The 17,031-nt window shown below is 46.8% G+C and overlaps 1 protein-coding gene and 1 pseudogene across 1 annotated transcript in view; both read right to left on the bottom strand.

Annotated features, from left to right (window-relative positions):
• Positions 1 to 14,436, bottom strand: part of PRPF8 (pre-mRNA processing factor 8) — a 35,436-nt gene extending 21,000 nt beyond the window's left edge. The window contains exons 1-24 of the mRNA XM_007183799.2: positions 14,338 to 14,436; positions 14,031 to 14,141; positions 13,355 to 13,523; positions 10,145 to 10,309; positions 9,840 to 10,058; positions 9,496 to 9,708; positions 8,855 to 8,980; positions 8,654 to 8,759; positions 7,495 to 7,685; positions 7,234 to 7,353; positions 6,958 to 7,147; positions 6,705 to 6,824; positions 6,460 to 6,594; positions 5,983 to 6,112; positions 5,413 to 5,609; positions 5,078 to 5,284; positions 4,786 to 4,949; positions 4,519 to 4,645; positions 4,208 to 4,400; positions 3,746 to 3,933; positions 3,359 to 3,597; positions 2,996 to 3,142; positions 2,597 to 2,807; positions 2,284 to 2,400 (exon numbers count right to left, since the gene is read on the bottom strand). Of these exons, the coding sequence (XP_007183861.1) occupies positions 2,284 to 2,400; positions 2,597 to 2,807; positions 2,996 to 3,142; positions 3,359 to 3,597; positions 3,746 to 3,933; positions 4,208 to 4,400; positions 4,519 to 4,645; positions 4,786 to 4,949; positions 5,078 to 5,284; positions 5,413 to 5,609; positions 5,983 to 6,112; positions 6,460 to 6,594; positions 6,705 to 6,824; positions 6,958 to 7,147; positions 7,234 to 7,353; positions 7,495 to 7,685; positions 8,654 to 8,759; positions 8,855 to 8,980; positions 9,496 to 9,708; positions 9,840 to 10,058; positions 10,145 to 10,309; positions 13,355 to 13,523; positions 14,031 to 14,130 (3,774 nt within the window). The 5' untranslated portion in view covers positions 14,131 to 14,141; positions 14,338 to 14,436. The remainder of the gene's footprint in view (positions 1 to 2,283; positions 2,401 to 2,596; positions 2,808 to 2,995; positions 3,143 to 3,358; positions 3,598 to 3,745; positions 3,934 to 4,207; positions 4,401 to 4,518; positions 4,646 to 4,785; positions 4,950 to 5,077; positions 5,285 to 5,412; positions 5,610 to 5,982; positions 6,113 to 6,459; positions 6,595 to 6,704; positions 6,825 to 6,957; positions 7,148 to 7,233; positions 7,354 to 7,494; positions 7,686 to 8,653; positions 8,760 to 8,854; positions 8,981 to 9,495; positions 9,709 to 9,839; positions 10,059 to 10,144; positions 10,310 to 13,354; positions 13,524 to 14,030; positions 14,142 to 14,337) is intronic.
• LOC130705894 (40S ribosomal protein S15a-like) lies at positions 1,223 to 1,771 on the bottom strand (annotated as a pseudogene).
• Positions 14,437 to 17,031: the final 2,595 nt, after the last annotated feature.

The following is a 17,031-nucleotide window of genomic DNA, read 5'->3' as shown; positions in this document are numbered from 1 at the left end:
TACCACTATATACACACACACATATATTTATTTTGGAATTGAAGAAACACGATATAAATAAGTGCCTGCTGGAACCTCTATCTGGATGTTCTCAGGAACGTCAAACTTTTTATATCCCAAACTAAATCCATTTATCTTCTCTCCTCAACCTGCTCTTCTTCCTGGAGTCTTCCAGTTGATGGCACCAACATTCACCTAGTCACCCATGCCAAAAACTGAATGTTATTTTGACTACCTTTCCCTCTGGCATGTCACCAAAATGAAGCTCTGCTGACTGTACCTACTATTTATCAAATCTGTTCCCCTCTGTGTACGTTCACGGTTCTCATCATTTCTATCTGGACTTCAGCAGTAGTCCCCAGACCTCATCTTTCCTCCTCTTCTGAATCCATCTTCCCCACAGCTGCACGAGTGAACCACCTAACACGGAACGGAAACCTGAAAAAGTCACTCCCACGCTCAAGACCCTTATGGGATTTTTTTTTTTTTGGCCACGCCATACAGCACGCGGGATCTTAGTTCCCCAACCAGGGATCGAACCTGTGCCCCCTGAATTGGGAGCGCAGAGTCTTAACCACTGGACTGCCAGGGAAGTCCCCCCTTATGGGATTCTTAACAAGGCACGTGATGCCCTCCATGATCTAGCTCTTGCTTACCTATCCAGCCTCCATCTCCTCCACAGTTTTACTGCCGTAAACCCAAACTTTTTATGGCCTCACATGTACCACGCTGGCTACCTCTTCAAACCTCTGGCTGAAAGAATGCTCTCCCTCACCTGCCTCTCACGTGCTATTTCTTTCAGGAAGTCTTTCTCTCTTCCTCTCCCAGATTGGGCTACAGTCATGAACTTGAGGATTCTCACAGATTCCCAAGTAACACAAGAGCTCTATAAACACATCGTACTGTAGTTTTCGACTATGCATTTGTCTCTCCAAGTAGGTAGTGAGCTCTTGGAAGGCAGAGACTGTATGTCACATATAGTGTGTGTGTAATGCCTTGAACACAGTGGCTATCAACAAACACAAATGGAATGAATGAGTTACACAATTCCTGTTATCTGACTCTTGGACGATATAAACCAACCTAAAAAGACAAACACTTTTCCCCTGCACTATACTCAAAAAAGAAAATGTATCATGAGAGACTTGAGGTAAGGAATATTAAGATAAAAAAAATGTATCCTTAACAGAACTATTACTAAAAAATTAGAAACCTTCTTTATATGCTGCATATTTAAAGGTATATGAAGGCCAGAAGGAAAGAAAATGCTACAGCTAAGAGTTATTCTAAGAGAAACCAGGATGATGTGATTTTTTTTTTTAATCCACTGAGGCATTTTATTTCTATGTATGCATTACGTTCCTAGAAAAAGAATTCCCCGTGTTTTTTGTTTGTTTGTTTGTTTCCCCTGTGTGTTTTTATGTCTTGCTTCTTTGTGGACCACAATGCCAGCTGAGCTGTCAGTACAATGAAACCAAACTGATGGGGCAAGAGCAGAATATTCTGCCATTTTTCTAGATCTTTGAGTTGCACAGCAAATCTGGGGCTGATCACATCACTACACTTGTTTAACTTGCCTGTGAAATTCAGTTTTGCCCGTTCTGTGATCATCAATGATTTCAAATTCACCAGTGTAACCCTGCTTCATTATTAGAGTTAGAAACCGGACAGTGACTTTGGAACACAACCTAGTAACAACCTAGCACTTCCCTCTCTTTTTGGCATTACTGATGCTCTAGAGAGTACCAGCCAGGACATTCACGTGCACCATTAGTGGAACGGGAAGACAGCAGAAAAGAGCAAGGCGACTTTTTAAACCTTGCAGAAACTTAAGCACACACAGTTAACAAATCCTCAGATTACTCTTTTTCAATTCCAGCTGCCTTTGGCTGGGCCTTTGGAAACAACTGAAGGGGAAATAAACACTGAAATATAGCTCATTATACTTGCTTTTTAACATTACGTTACTGGTCAAAAAATAAACTGTATGATCTGGATAACACGCCTGGGAACAATGCAAAAATGGTGATTTTTGTTCAAATTTAAAAATCCAATTTCTACCCTTACCTTAACTTAGAATCATCACAACTACACAGAAGTAGGCTGTAGATTTCCTACAGGGAATTCTCAGGAAACAACTGTGAGGTTATTTGACACTCTAAGCTGCTGTACCATGAAGCATGGAGACTAGTACACTGGACACAGTTGGGAAGAAAGGAGAGCAAAGGAGGAAAGAGCTGAAAGGGATGTGAGACGGACAAAGGACACTACTGCTGTATGTACCTTGGTGAAGGTGGTGGAGCCAGAGGCCATCAGAATTTGACGCACACGGTTGTGGAAGCGCTGCATTGACTCATCATCCACACGCAGGAAACACTGAGCTGTTCGCTCCTTAGTAACCTAAACCATAAGGTCAAGGTTAACTATCTCTAGAACTGCCACAGGAACAAGAACCACCACTTAGCCCTACCCTCCCAACAGAGCTCAACTGACTGACAATGAAAAGGTGCGCAGTATACCTCACCCCCACCTAAGCAGGATGTACAGGCATGGTAATGCTACTCCTACTACCCCCTGGTCCCACTCCAGGCTGTACCTCATTCTGTAGGTTCCAGACCCCATCCTTGTGGGTGAACTCCTCATAGCTGGTGCGGCACTTAGGCAGGATGCGGCACTCAAATCCACACATGTTGAACAGCAGGTTGGGGTTGTCCTTACTGTACACGGACACGAAGCTGTTCTCCCACTGAACTGTAGTCACTGAGCGTGGCAGACGGTTCTTGATGTCCCAGAACACTGCCCGACCCCTGCCCACAGAGAACATAGGGTCACATCAGTCTCCTAGAAGGAACTTCCCTTCAAAGGCCAGACTGATGATATCCTGACAGAGTACACCCTCCCACCCAGGACACCACCTTATAAATTCCCTCTAATTGTCCTCTGGGTCCCTCAGGTTGACATCCTTCCAGCTCCCACGGCCCCAACTTAGACTCACAAGTTGACATCATGCTTCATGAGGCGCATGCGGGCATCTCGGGGCCAGCATTTCTTGTTATTATAGCCAACGATGTTTTCATTGTTGGGGTCAGGGTGCTCTGTCAGGTAACGCTGGATCAGGTCCCGAGCCTCATCTGCTGTGAACCTACACCAGACAAGGTGCGTTGCTGAGGGCCAAGTACACTGGGATCTCATGAGGTCTACAGCTCCACAGACGGTGGCCACCCCCAACCTGCACCCTACTCACAGGACTTCATCCCATTTTAGAGCCCCAACCCAGCAGCAAGTACAAGAGATGCTTCCAGAAGCTGGGCATATACCTCAACACCCTGCAAGGATAAGAATCCAGGCAAGCCCTCACCTGAAAAAAATATGGATGCGATCGATGTATCTGCAGAAGAGACGGATGGGGTGGGCAGCCTCGGTGGCTATGTCTTGGAAACTGAGAAAATCGTTTGGCATCTGAGGGGGCCCAGCCATCTCACTGGCCCGGTGCAATCCCAACACAAGCAAATCCATAACCAAGCCATAGTACTGTACGATGAATGAGGCAAACTGCAGGCCTCTAATGATGCCATATGAATTCGTATGGTTCATGTCCTAGAAAGAAAGACAACTCTTATCCATGGCCAAGTCCCAGGCTTCTCGGGGCCCATCCTCTTTTGCCCTTCCCCCAGCAAATCCCAACTCAGTGGGCCAGACAACCACCCCTCCCCCAATTCCTTGCCACCCTGCCCCCAAGACACACCTTGTAGTTGATGACAACGTTGTTCTTGGCTGTCATGTAGTCGGCTATGTTGTGGTCTACGATGAGGCGCAGCAGCCGATTAAGCAGGGTCAAATCTATCTTCTCATACATCTTCTCAAATCGTGACTCCAGCATGACGTTGCACTCGCCCTCACTTGTCTCCCACACGTCCTGCAGGTTATTGATGCCTGAGGAGTAGGAAACACAGGTCTCCAGCAGGTTAGACATTCCCTTTCAGAACTAGTGCCTACAGGAGCTATCACATTCATAACCCGATCACACAACCACTCCATTCATTCATCTGTATTGCTAGGAGAGTCAGCTGTGCTCAATGTAACATCAACACCATTTCCTTGGTACCATGCACCAAGAAAGTAAGCTAATTATGCTGACTGGATGAGATTTTTCACACAGAACTTAATTCATCTCCCTTCCTCAAGGGCAATCCCAGAAAAGTTTTACCTTGGCACCACTTGTAAACAAGCAGAGGAGGTGGTTCTGTGTCAGCAGGCTTGATCCAGGGTGGGAAAAGGCGGCGCTTGTCAGCTTCATACCACAGGTACTGGTCCAGGTAGGCATCAGTTATCTTCTCCAGTGGCTCCACATCATACACTGGCACCAGGTGGCTATAGAGATCCATGAACTCAATGCCCACCTGTGGGACAAGGAAGCTGGCTCACACCAACCCACCAATCATCTGAGGCAACCTGCCACCCTGGGTGCCATGAATGAATCACAAAGCCAAAGGAAAACGTGGCGGGTATCTGACTCACTTCTTTAAAGGCTCTCTGTGTGAGGAGGTGACGCTTGATGCGGGACAATGCCTCGTGGGGGTTGTCATAGGCTTGCTCGATCAGACCTAGCTCCTCCCTCTGCGACTGGTTTAACCGAGACTTCACACTGACAAGGCAAGAGTAAAGGTGAAAGAGAAAACCAAGTAGAAGCCATCCCCAGAAAGGCCTTCTTTCTTTGGACTCTGACGATGATGCCATTCTCCCCCCGTCACCTCCCCACAGGAGCCTATCTACTCTACTTCTCACCTGTAAGCTTCCTTGAGCCGCTCCAAGGCCAAGATGAGCAACTTGGTGTCGTGCTTGTAGGAGAGTGGGGGGAATGGGATGGGTGAGAACCTACGGCTTTCCAGCCAATGCACAGTGGTGGTATACACTGCCACCGCTTCTTCTGCTGTGATGTAAGGCCCGTCCTGCAAGGTGGACATGAGAATTAGCTTCCCACCACAGCCCAATCCCACCAGGGCAAGGTACGGTCCCAACTTTGCAGTCCACCCTCCTGCCCACCCCCGCACACCAAGCCCAGCCTACTCTGCCCAACCTTTAGGTAGTTGTGCTGCCGCTCTTGTTCTGCCTTCAGGTAGAGCCGAGTGAGGCGTCCCAAGTTCTTTTTGCAAACAGTCTTGTCTACAGTGGCCCCACGGCGGATCCGTTCTCGGTTGTAGTGCGCAGTGTTGGTCCACCAGTCAGCCTTGGCCTTCACATATCGAAGGATCATATTCTCTATAGGTGTTGGCAAACCGGGGACCTAAAAGTGCAAAAGGCACAATGAGAAAGTGATGGGAGCCACATGGCCCCCTAAGACATTCCAGAAGTGGTCATCCTGAGCCCAGGAAGATGATGTCTATGCCTCCTCGGAGTTGGGGAGACACCCACCTTCCAGGGAATATTGGCCTTCCAGCAGCGCCAGGCTTCACTGAGGTGCTGCAGGATTGTCCGGGCCTTGTTCTGTTTGATCCCCTCAGGCATCATGTCCAGAATGTCATGCATCACAGCTGCCCGAAGCTCAAGGTCAAAATGTGACTCCACTCGCTGCTTTGTTACGGTCTTTGCCACCCCCTTTGAGTGTCGGCCTAGAAGTGAGAGTAAAAGCAAGATTTGTTGCTCCTGATAAGCATCTCTACCTTCATGCTGCTGCTTACCATGGTTATAATGAAATCAGTAAGTATAAACAAAGCCCAGCACATGCAAGACAAGATACATCAGATATTCAGAACTACGCTTCTGAGAAATTTCCATCATGTAAATGCTCGATAGCCTCAAGGCCCCAAAGCGAAGCCCAAGACCCAGAATACGAGGTCAGACTCATTGGAGACTGGGTCTTAGAGGCAATCCAACAGGAAGGGATTCTCAGTCTCGAACAAAGACAAGGGACAGAACAGGAACACACATGATCTACCCTTGAAGTGATAATGGGAGAAGCTGGACACAGAGAAAACCACTTACCTTCAAACTGCCGGGCCAGGAGGTTACCCAGCCATCGCTCCAGCAAAGGGGTGATGCCACGCATGAAAAACAGCCAGACCCGCCAGCCAGCAGCCCAGAAACCGCAGCCAGGGCCCTTCCCTACCGGGCCCTAGGATTCCAAGCAGAAGTCAAGAATACAAGTTAGCAATTCATTCAGACAACAACAGAAAATTGGGCAGAGGTGGGGCAAAGAGCACATATATGGCAGTTAAGGGAAAAAATGGGAAAACTCTGAGACCTCCATATCTAAAATGGAGTAAATGAAGAAACCAGTCACTGAGATTCTCTATTTAGACCTAAAAGTGGGCTTTGAGCGGAAGTGTTGAGATTCACAAGATGAGGGCAGTAATGAAACACTCAGAGCCTCTCTCCGAACAGGTGCCTGGAAAGAGTCCTGACTAGATGTAAAAATTAAGATGGATCTGAGAACATGACTATACGAGGGCAGGGTCCTACCGTGTTGAAGCGGTAATAGATGAGATGCTTCAGGTCCTTGCACATGCGAATCTGCCGCATCAGCTTATATTTGTACCGGTACATGCCCGTCAGCTGCCCCACGTGCGCAAAGATATACTGCAACCCATCTGCCAGCTGCAACACAATTGCCCCATCAGGCTTTAAGCTAGAGCCAGATCCACGATCAGCCCAGGCTTCACCCAGCTTCCCCACCTGGAGCCGGGACTGGGAATTCCTAGCCTCACCTGGAAGGCATCCACATTGCCCAACCGATACTGCACATGACTGTCCACCACCAGCTTAGTTAAGCGCAGAACCTCTCGACACAGATGGAAAGCATTCCCAAAACGAGATTTCTTTCGTTCCTGGAAAAGAGGCCAAGGACAGAAACAACGTTAGTCAGCAGTAGTCTGGACTGGATGTATGCCCTCCTTAGCGGCCAGGGCAAAGCCAGTCTACCCCTCAGCCCAGGAGACCCCTAAGGCCCAGGGCAGGTACCTTGGTGGTGAGCGTCTTGACGGGCTTGAGGTTGAAGTTGTAGTCCAGGTGCAGATAGTTGAGGTTTTTACGGTGAATGAGAAGGTTGAGCATGTTGTAGCCCTGGCGGCAAACCTGCAGCCCCACCTCCACCCAGTCCAGCTTTGTAGACTGAAAGAATTTGGTGGCTTTGAAGGAACGGAACAGATACCTGGGGTGGGAATAAGGAGTGAGAGTTAGACTCCTGATTATCTCTGGAACGGAAAAAGTCTGAGTAGGGGCCCTAGGGCACCTCACCTCTTCTTTTGCGCTTTAGGGGGCCGGTGCTTCAGGGCATTCAGCACATAGTACTTAAGCAGCTTCTGGTAGGAGACCCTCACTTTCACAGGCTGCCCAGCAGGACAATGCTCCCGATACCTGAAAAAACAAGCCCACCAGAGCTTGGCCCATCTCTCCTTCCAGCTGCTCTGCTAAAGGCTGTACGCCCACCCAGCTGGAGTCTTTCCTTCTGTACATCCACTACCATCTGCCCCCCCGACCCCAAGGTAGACGCCTTACCAGTTCTTGACAAGAGGAATGTCTAGGGCCCGGCGCGTGCGACCAGAGCGTAGGTTGAAGGGCCGTGGGGCCCAAAGCAGGGCAATGCCATTGGCTGTATTGTCTGTGTAGAGGGGTGTGTCTTTCAAGAAGGGCTCCACAAACTCTGGGAGCTCAAACTCCTCGTCGTCATCTGGCAATGGTTCCTGACTCTGAAAGAAGAACCCCCGAGGGTGTATTTAGCTCCCACTGAACTGGGCAGACAATTGGGATCAGAGGGAAACTCTCTGGGGCCAAGTACAGTGGCTACATCTGCCATGGAAACTGAGCTGCCTGACAAGAGAAGCCCTGAAGGGCCAGGGCAAAGGGGGCCAAGGGAGCAGAGAACAAGGCAGGGCCAACCAGGAAAGCAAGCAGCACTCCTCACATCCCAACTGGCTCACCAGCAAAAGGTCTCCCAGAGGACTCCCCAATACCAGGAAGAGGTGAACACTGCAATCACCTCCTGTCCAAGCTCCAAAAACTGGGCTTGGGGAAGGAGATCTGTTCATGTTAAGAACATAATGGAACGTGGATCAACATCAAAAACATTATGCTAAGTGTTAAGACACAGCCGCAAAAGACCACATACTGGATGATTTCATTTATATGAAATGTCCAAAATAGGCAAATCTACAGTGACAGAAAGCAGATTAGCAGTTACCTAGGCAAGGAAGATTCAAGGGAAATACAGTGACTACTAATGGGTGCAGGGTCTCTCTTTGAGGAAATGAAAATGTTCTAAAATTAACTGTGGTGATGGTTGCACAAGTCTGTGAATAAACGAAAAACCACCGAATTATCCACTTTAAATGGGTGAATTGTGTGGTAGTGAATTACAGCTCAACAGAGGATTAAAAAAAAAAAAAAAAAAAGAACACACTGGAAACAGACCAGAATAAGACCACGTAGAGTCCCAGAGGAGAAATGATAAAACCCAAATGGATAATCACAGAAACAAGATAATACCAATAACTTGGTCTGAGCCAAGTGCCAAACTCTCACGTTAGCTTACAGCTAGAGGGGAACACTTAAGGATGGAAAACATGTCTCCCTCTAGCTGAATTTTTATCTAGTAATGCTTCTGCCCGGACAGGAAGTCTCTCTTGAAGAGCTGAGGTCAAACGTCCCTTCCTCTCACCTTGACAGAGTGCCTATGGGAAATTGGGTTGATCAAAGGATCAAAGTAGAAAGCTGGCAAATCAGGATCCTCAGTTTTGATGAACACAACATTAGGAGTGTGGTACCTAAAATGAAAGAAGAGTCAGCCAAGGTACTCCTGCCCTGGCCCAACCTAAATGCCCACCTCTCCTTTCCCCCAGCTAGGTTCTAGCTCTCTCACCAGGTGAGGTGGACATGGTGTGGAAGGTTGTTGTACAAGTAAGGAAAAGCAATCTTGTACTCAGTGCGGATGGGCTGCCGGATGATGATCTTGTTAATATCATTGAATTCATTCCAGTCTTCATCCCTAGGGTGCAAAATCAAAGATGAGCAGACTAGTTGGGCAGTTTGGAAACTACAATGGGATCTTAAGGATCAAGATGAGATTTCATGGGACTTCCCTGGTGGCGCAGTGGTTAAGAATCCGCCTGCCAATGCAGGGGGCACGGGTTCGAGCCCTGGTCCGGGAAAATCCCACATGCCGCGGAGCAACTAAGCCCGTGCGCCACAACTACTGAGCCTGTGCTCTAGAGCCCACGAGCCACAACTACTGAGCCTACGGGCTGCAACTACTGAAGCCCGTGAGCCTAGAGCCCGCACTCTGCAACAAGAGAAGCCACCGCAGTGAGAAGCCCTTGCACTGCAACAAAGAGTAGCCCTTGCTCACTGCAACTAGAAAAAGCCTGGTGCAGCAACAAAGACCCAACGCAGCCAATCAATGAATGAATGAACGAATGAATGAATGAATAAGTAAATTTTTTTAAAAAAGATTAGATTTTATTTAACCCAAGGTACCTAAAATCTCTACTCTCTCCAACTTACTGTAGGTTGATGTCTCGGACAAGAGGCTCAAATTTGGGGCCTCCAGGAATGGCCATATTGAGTGCCTTGGAGGTAAAAAAGGCCTTCAGATCAAACAGATAGAAGTAATTGTCATCTACCAAGTCTGTCAGGAGCTGATTGGCCAGGCGGTAGAGAGTGGACATCATAGGCAGTGTGAACTGCCAGCGTTGGTAAGTGGAACCATTCACATACCTAGGGAAAAAACAGAGGCCCGTGTCAGGTAGATATACTAGCTAGCCAAGCCATACTACCCATTGCTCTCCCAGGACCCCTTCTGGAGTTCCAAAACCCTCACAGGAGTGGTAACTCCGACCATCACTCACTTCCGGCTGTCCCTCAATGGCTGGTGGTCATAGAACCAGTCCAACACAGGGGCATCTTCCTCAGGGTCCAGCTCTAGCTGAATGGCCTCCAGTGGCTCAACATCTAGGATGTTGTCAGCATAGTCCAAAGGCGGCTCCTCATCATCAAAAGGGGGGAAACGCATCCTCTTGAAATGCCTCCTGTCTCTTTTTTCTCGACGCATCATAATCCACATTGACCTGGAAGTCGACAATGGCACATAACGGTTTCTACCCACTGCCTCCACAACCACCACCACCACACACCATGTTCCAGCCCTTCTCACCCCCACTGGGAGATGTAGACAGGTTCAATGACCCAGGGAATCTCATTGACAAAGGAAATGGCTCCAGTGATGTGGTACAGCACAGGCACATCCCGAATCTGCTCCCAAGGCATAGGCATGTTCTCCAGGAGTTTGAGGACTGCATGGGGCATGTACTTTAGGGCACTGCAACAACAGGAAGACAGATGATTAGAAGTGACAAGGTGTTCTGCTACCTGTGCCATGCAGAGAAGCCACAAGGTAGCACAGTATCACATTCCACAGAAAACCGGTCTTACAGTCCAAACCCCCAAAGTTAGTACACAGGCCCTCCGTGACCAGGAACTCTGCCTCCCCACCTCCAGCTGTGCCACTTTTCTTCTTAAACATCACTGTCCCACAATACTGGGTTTCAGTCCCTCTAAATCAACAGCTGTTCCCTTAATAGACAGCTTTTAGGCTACCTCACAGTCTATTCTCTCCATAGCTTTCCATAAAAAATAATAAAATGTTCACCACACTTTAACCATTGTCTATTATGTCACTAGGCTCTAAGCTCCAGAAAGGCCATTACTTCCCGTTCACCGCTATATCCCTGGCATACAGCACAGATCTCAAAAATATTTTTTTTTTTAAGAGCTCCTGACTTATTTATTTATTTATTTTATTTTATTTTATTTGGTTGTGTTGGGTCTTCGTTTCTATGCGAGGGCTTTCTCTAGTTGCGGCAAGCGGGGGCCACTCTTCATCGCAGTGCGCGGGCCTCTCACTGTCGTGGCCTCTCTTATTGTGGGGCACAGGCTCAGTAGTTGTGGCTCACAGGCCCAGTTGCTCCGTGGCATGTGGGATCTTCCCAGACCAGGGCTCGAACCCGTGTCCCCTGCATTGGCAGGCAGATTCCCAACCACTGCGCCACCAGGGAAGCCCCTCAAAAATATTTTTGAAATAAACAAAACTTCCACAGCTGTCTTAGACCAGTTCATTAAGTGGCTAACATTTTTTTTTAAATAAATTTATTTATTTATTTATTTTATTTATTTTATTATTTTATTCTTGGCTGCGTTGGGTCTTCGCTGCCGCATGGGGGCTTTCTCTAGTTGCGGCGAGCGGGGGCTACTCTTCATTGAGGTGCGTGGGCTTCTCATTGTGGTGGCTTCTCTTGTTGCACAGCACAGGTTCTAGGCACACAGGCTTCAGTAGTTGCAGCTCGCGGGCTCTAGAGCACAGGCCCAGTAGTTGTGGTGCACGGGTTTAGCTGCTCCGTGGCATGTGGGATCGTCCCGGACGACGGATCGAACCCTTGTCCCCTGAACTGGCAGGCAGATTCTTAACCACTGCGCCACCAGGGAAGCCCAAGTGGCTAACATTTTTGTGTAAAAATGGAAAAGGGATCTGCTAAGGTATTTGTAGCTGTACTCACCCACCTTGGGGACACAGAAAAACAAGAGTACAGAGACCTCAAGAGTTAACTACCCCCGAACCTGAAGATTCTGGTCACTTAGGAATTACAAGAAACAGGAATGTACAGGTGTCCTGCTCTGGGCCTTAACCCACTCAAAGATAGAGACATCTTATCAAAGCATCAACAGGACAAATTAAAAGCTCCAGTCCCAGATCAGGAAAAAAAATCAGGGCAGTAAAGAACACAACTGAGAACTCTCCTACACTGTTAGTGGTAATGTAAATTGGTACAGCCACTATAGAAAACAGTATGGAGGTTCCTTAAAAAACTAAAAATAGAGCTTCCCTGATGGCGCAGTGGTTAAGAATCCGCCTGCCAATGCAGGGGACACGGGTTCGAGCCCTGGTCCGGGAAGATCCCACATGCCGCGGAGCAACTAAGCCCGTGCGCCACAACTACTGAGCCTGCGCTCTAGAGCCCACGAGCCACAACTACTGAGCCCGAGCACCAAAACTACTGAAGCCTGCACGCCTACAGCGCATGCTCCGCAACAAATAAGCCACCGCAATGAGAAGCCTGCGCACCACAACAAAGAGTAGCCCCCACTCGCCACAACTAGAGAAAGCCCGCACGCAGCAAGGAAGACCCGACGCAGCCAATACATACATACATACACATATACATAAATAAATAACATTTAAAAAAAAAAAAAAACTAAAAATAGAGCTACCATATAATCCAGCAATCCCACTCCTGGGCATATATCCAGAGAAAAACATAATTCGAAGATACATGCACCCTGATCCTCACTGCTGCACTATTTACAATAGCCAGGACACGGAAACAACCTAAATGTCCATCGGCAGATGAATGGATAAAGAAGATGTGATACATCTATACAATGGAATATTACTCGGCCATAAAAAAGAATGAAATAATGCCATTTGCAGCAACATGGATGGACCTAGAGATTGTCATACTGAGTGAAGTAAGTCAGACAAAGACAAATATCATATGATATCGCTTATATGTAGAATCTTAAAAAATAGTGGTACAAATGAACTCATTTACAAAACAGAAACAGAGTCACAGATGTAGAAAACAAACTTATGCTTACCAAAGAGGAAGTGGGGGAGGGATAAATTGGGAGACTGGGATTGACAAACACACACTACTATATATAAAACAGATAACTAATAAGAACCTACTGTTGGGACTTCCCTGGTGGTCCAGTATGTAAGACACCATGCTCCCAACGCAGGGGCTCAGGTTCGATCCCTGGTCAGGGAAACAGATCCCACAGGCATGCCGCAACTAAGAGTTCGCATGCCGCAACTAAGAAGTCCACATGCTGCAACTAAAGATCCCGCGTGCCGCAACTAAGACCCGGCGCAACCAAAATAAATTTTAAAAAATTAAAAAAAAAAAAAAAAAAAAGAACCTACTGTACAGCACAAGGAACTCTACTTAATACTCTGTAATGGCCTATAAGGGAAAAGAATCTAAAAAAGAGTGGATATATATATATACGTATAACTGATACACTTTGCTGTACAGCAGGAACTAACACAACGTTGTAAATCAACTACACTCCAATAAAGATTAATTTACCAAAAAAAAAAAAAAAAAAAAAAGCAAAACTGGAAGATCTGGAAATTATGACAAAATTCTAGTGATTTTCTACCTTCTTTGATAACCACTCAGATGAGCTGTCACAGAACATTAAAGTCCCAAAATGACAGAGCAGCTATCTAGGACTGAAACGTAAGAGACAGGGAGAAGGGAAAGGGGCCAAACCCCAAATGAAAGACTTCCAGCATGTTCCTTACCCCAAGTACACCCTTTTGTCATGGCGAAACTTCCTGTTGGTCATGTCTCCATGGTCTCGAATGATCTTCCTGACATGTTCTGGAGGCATGTCTTCCTTTTGAGCATCCACAAATCCAAACTTCCGCTTTTCCGCATAGCGCTTGGCCTGCAATTGCTGCCATTTTCGGGCTACAAGGACACCTCAGTTTAAAGAACTGCACACCCTTAGCCTAACCACCCCCGCCTCTTGCCCTAGGGTAATCTCCTGTCAGGATGTATGACAGAGGGCAGGCACCCGGCAGAAGCACTCCCTGACAATTCTCTTGTCTACTCGCTCTGCTTTATTTTTTTCTTCATCACATTTATCATTGCCTAGCATTTCTGTCATAACATAATTAAAGTTTTTTTTTACTGTCCATCTCCCTCATTGCAACTTAAACCCTGTAAGGGAAGGGGTTTTGTCTGTATCGCTATTGTATCCTCATCGTCTGGATCAGTGCCTGCAAATGATAGACGCTTTTACTTTTTTTAAATAGGTGGTTTTAGAGACTTGATTAGATGTAAAAAATAAATGGGGGCCAATAAGCGCGCTAACACCTAATGTTTTGACACTTGCCAAAACGGGGAAAGGGGCCAAACCCGCTGCGCGCACGCGCACACCCGCCCCTAGGCGCCGCTCCCGCACGCTTTCTTCACCTTTCTCCTGAAGCTTCTCCTCCGACATGTAGTCTGGCAGCGGGGCTAGAGGGCCAGGCACCGGGTTACCCGGCCCTCGGTAAGGAAATACTCCGGCCATACCCGGAGAATCTGGGGAGCAGCGGAAGAAAAAAATTAACGACAGGGCCCGGGCCCGCAAGAGGGGCAGCAGGAACACGTCGAAAACCCACGGCCTGCAGTCCCGCCTCGCTCAGAGTGCGTCCAACCCGGCCCGATCCCTCCAGCCGTTCAGCCCGACCCCAACCGCGCGCCTCCCGCAGCCCGGCCCTTAAAGCCCGCCACGTACCCCTACAGCCCCTCACACAAACAGCCGCTTCCCTGCAGGGCAATGGCGGCAAGCCGACGTCCGCTCCGCGTTGTCAAAGCCAGGAAGTACGCAACCCGGTTTCAGCAGTTGACCCAATAGGCACCGGTGTGCTCAGACGGATTAGAGAGCTCACCAATTAGATTTGCAATTTGTGCCGGAGGGGGCGGATCCACGGGCGGGACTATTTGGACGCGAGGGGGTGTGGTCGGAATAGGCGCAAGCCCCGCCTTCAGCGTTTCTGGAGCTGTTTCTGGGGCCTCAGCAGTGACTCGCGTCTGTCCGACGGAAGCCCAAGCCTCCAGAGTTTTACTAAATTTGTCGAAGTTTGCACATTATTCTGTGTCTAGTCTCATATGTGTAGACTTGAGGTGCAGTACTACGGGTCAATCAGTCTTTTGTTCATACATTCATTCAACAACCATTTACTGAATGCCTACTATTGTATCAAGCGTTGGGTGGGGGGGGGGGTGAAGAGGGGAAGGGAGTGGGGGCGCCGGGAGCGGGGGGCTGGGAGGGGGAAGCCAACCTCAAGGAGCTCCCCAGGAAACTGGGTGGTAGGCGAGAACCCAGGCTCTCACAATGCCCTGTGATGGGAATTCGGGGCCAGGGTATATAAGCCTGCCTATCATGTCAAGGAGGAGTTAGTCAATGAACCTAAAAAAGTAAAAGAGGCCTTGAGGAACAACATTGCTGGGTGTTTTTCCCCCTCCATCTTCATTCCTATTTTCTCTCTCTGGCAACGACTACCCTATGAAGTGTATAATGAATACCCTATAAATGCTTCTTGACTCCCTCAGGCTCTGTCTATGTCTTGCTGCTTGAATTGCCCTCCATCTCCTGCCTTCCTTGTTTTAATTTTCATGCCTCTTGCTCTATTTTCTGATAACAACTTTGAATCTGACTTAACAGATAAGTTTGTTTGAACTCACACCAAGTTTATTGTGGAGGATGCAGAGGACTTGTAACCCATACAGGTTCTTCATCTAGTTGGGAATTTGGGACTCAAAAGAGAAAATGAGAAATATGCAAAGGAGAGTCCAGGCAAATATCGGCTGGTGTGGAGGTTCATATAGTTCAAAGAAGAGAGAGGAGTATTATTAAAGATGTGATGGAGGTGGGGGATATGAAGGATTTGAGGAGGTAGAGAAAGAGGAAGGAAAGAGAAATCCCAGGTGGTGGTAACTACTAGGGTTAGAGTTTAGAAAGAGAAACAAGCATGGCATGTTAGGAAAACAGCCAGCCAATCAACCTGGCTGCAATAGAAAGTGCAGCATCATCTTTATGATGTTCATCATTGTCATTGTAGTGAAGTCCTTACCACTTGTATAAGGTCCACTATGTGCCAGGCATTATTCTAAAACCTGGTAAAATTCTAATATTGTCTGTTTTCATTAATAGTATTGTACTAATGTCAATTTCCTAGTTTTGATTGTCCTACTATTGTTATGTAAGAAGTTCTCAAGTGTGTGAAGAGTACACGGGAACTCTCTGTACTATTTTCTAAACAGCATTATTGAGAAATAATTTGCATTCCATAAAGTTCACCTGTTTAAAGTATACAATCCAATGTTTTTTAGTATATTTACAGAATTGTTCAATTATCTCTACCTAGTTCCAGAACATTCTCATCATTCCCAAAAGAAACCTTGTACTCCTTAGCACTCACTCCCCACATCCTCCCACCTCCTACTCCTCAGCCCTAGGCAACTACTAATCTACTTTGTGTCTCTACAGATTTCCTTGATCTGGATATTTCATATAAAGGGTATCATAGAATAGTGACTCTTGTCACTTTGTGACTGGCTTCTTTTACTTAGCATGTTTTTGAGGTTCATCCCTGTTGTAACACATATATATTTTCTTTGTAGAAATGTCTTTTCAGATCCTTTGCCCATTTAAAAATTGAGTTGTCTTTACATATTTTAGATACAAGTTCCCTGTCATATATATGATATGCAAAAATTTTCTCCTGTTTTTTGAATTATCTTTTCACTTTCTGGATGGTATTCTTTGAAGCAAAAAAGTTTTTAATTTGCATAAAGTCTAACTCATCAAATCTTCTCTTCTACTGCTTACGATTTCAGTGTCAAATCTTAGAAATCATTGCCTAACCCAAGTCACAAAGATGTAATCCTATGTTTTCTTCTAAGAGTTTTATAGTTTTAGTTCTTACCTGTAGGTCTATGATTCCCTTTGAGTTCATTTTTGTGTGTGGTGTGAGATAGGGGTCCAAATTCATTCTTTTGCATGTGGATATTCAGTTGTCCCAGCACCATTTGTTAAAAAGGTACTCTTTCCTCTCTGTCAAAAATCAACTGACCATGTTTGTTTCTGGACTCTCAGTTCTATCCCATCGATCTATATATTTATCTTTATGCACTCTGTGCTATTTTTGCAACTTCCATGTGAGCCTAAAAGGTATTTCAAAATAAAAAGTTAATAAATAAATCAGCTAATTTAACCCTCAAAACAACCTTACAAAATAGGTATTACTATCTTCATTTTACTTATGAGAAACCCAGACTCAGAAAGTTTGAGTAGGGACTTCCCTGGTGGTCCAGTGGTTAAGAATCCGCCTTCTAATGCAGGGGAAGTGGGTTCGATCCTTGGTTGGGTAACTAAGATCCTGCAAGCGGCGTGGAGAGACCAAAAAAAAAAAAAAAAAGTGGAAGT

The sequence above is a fragment of the Balaenoptera acutorostrata genome, chromosome 20 (assembly GCF_949987535.1).
Source record: "Balaenoptera acutorostrata chromosome 20, mBalAcu1.1, whole genome shotgun sequence".
Classification (NCBI taxonomy): Eukaryota; Metazoa; Chordata; class Mammalia; order Artiodactyla; family Balaenopteridae; genus Balaenoptera; species Balaenoptera acutorostrata.
The sequence above is the reverse complement of the archived record's forward strand: the minus strand, read 5'-3'. Positions and strand labels throughout refer to the sequence as shown.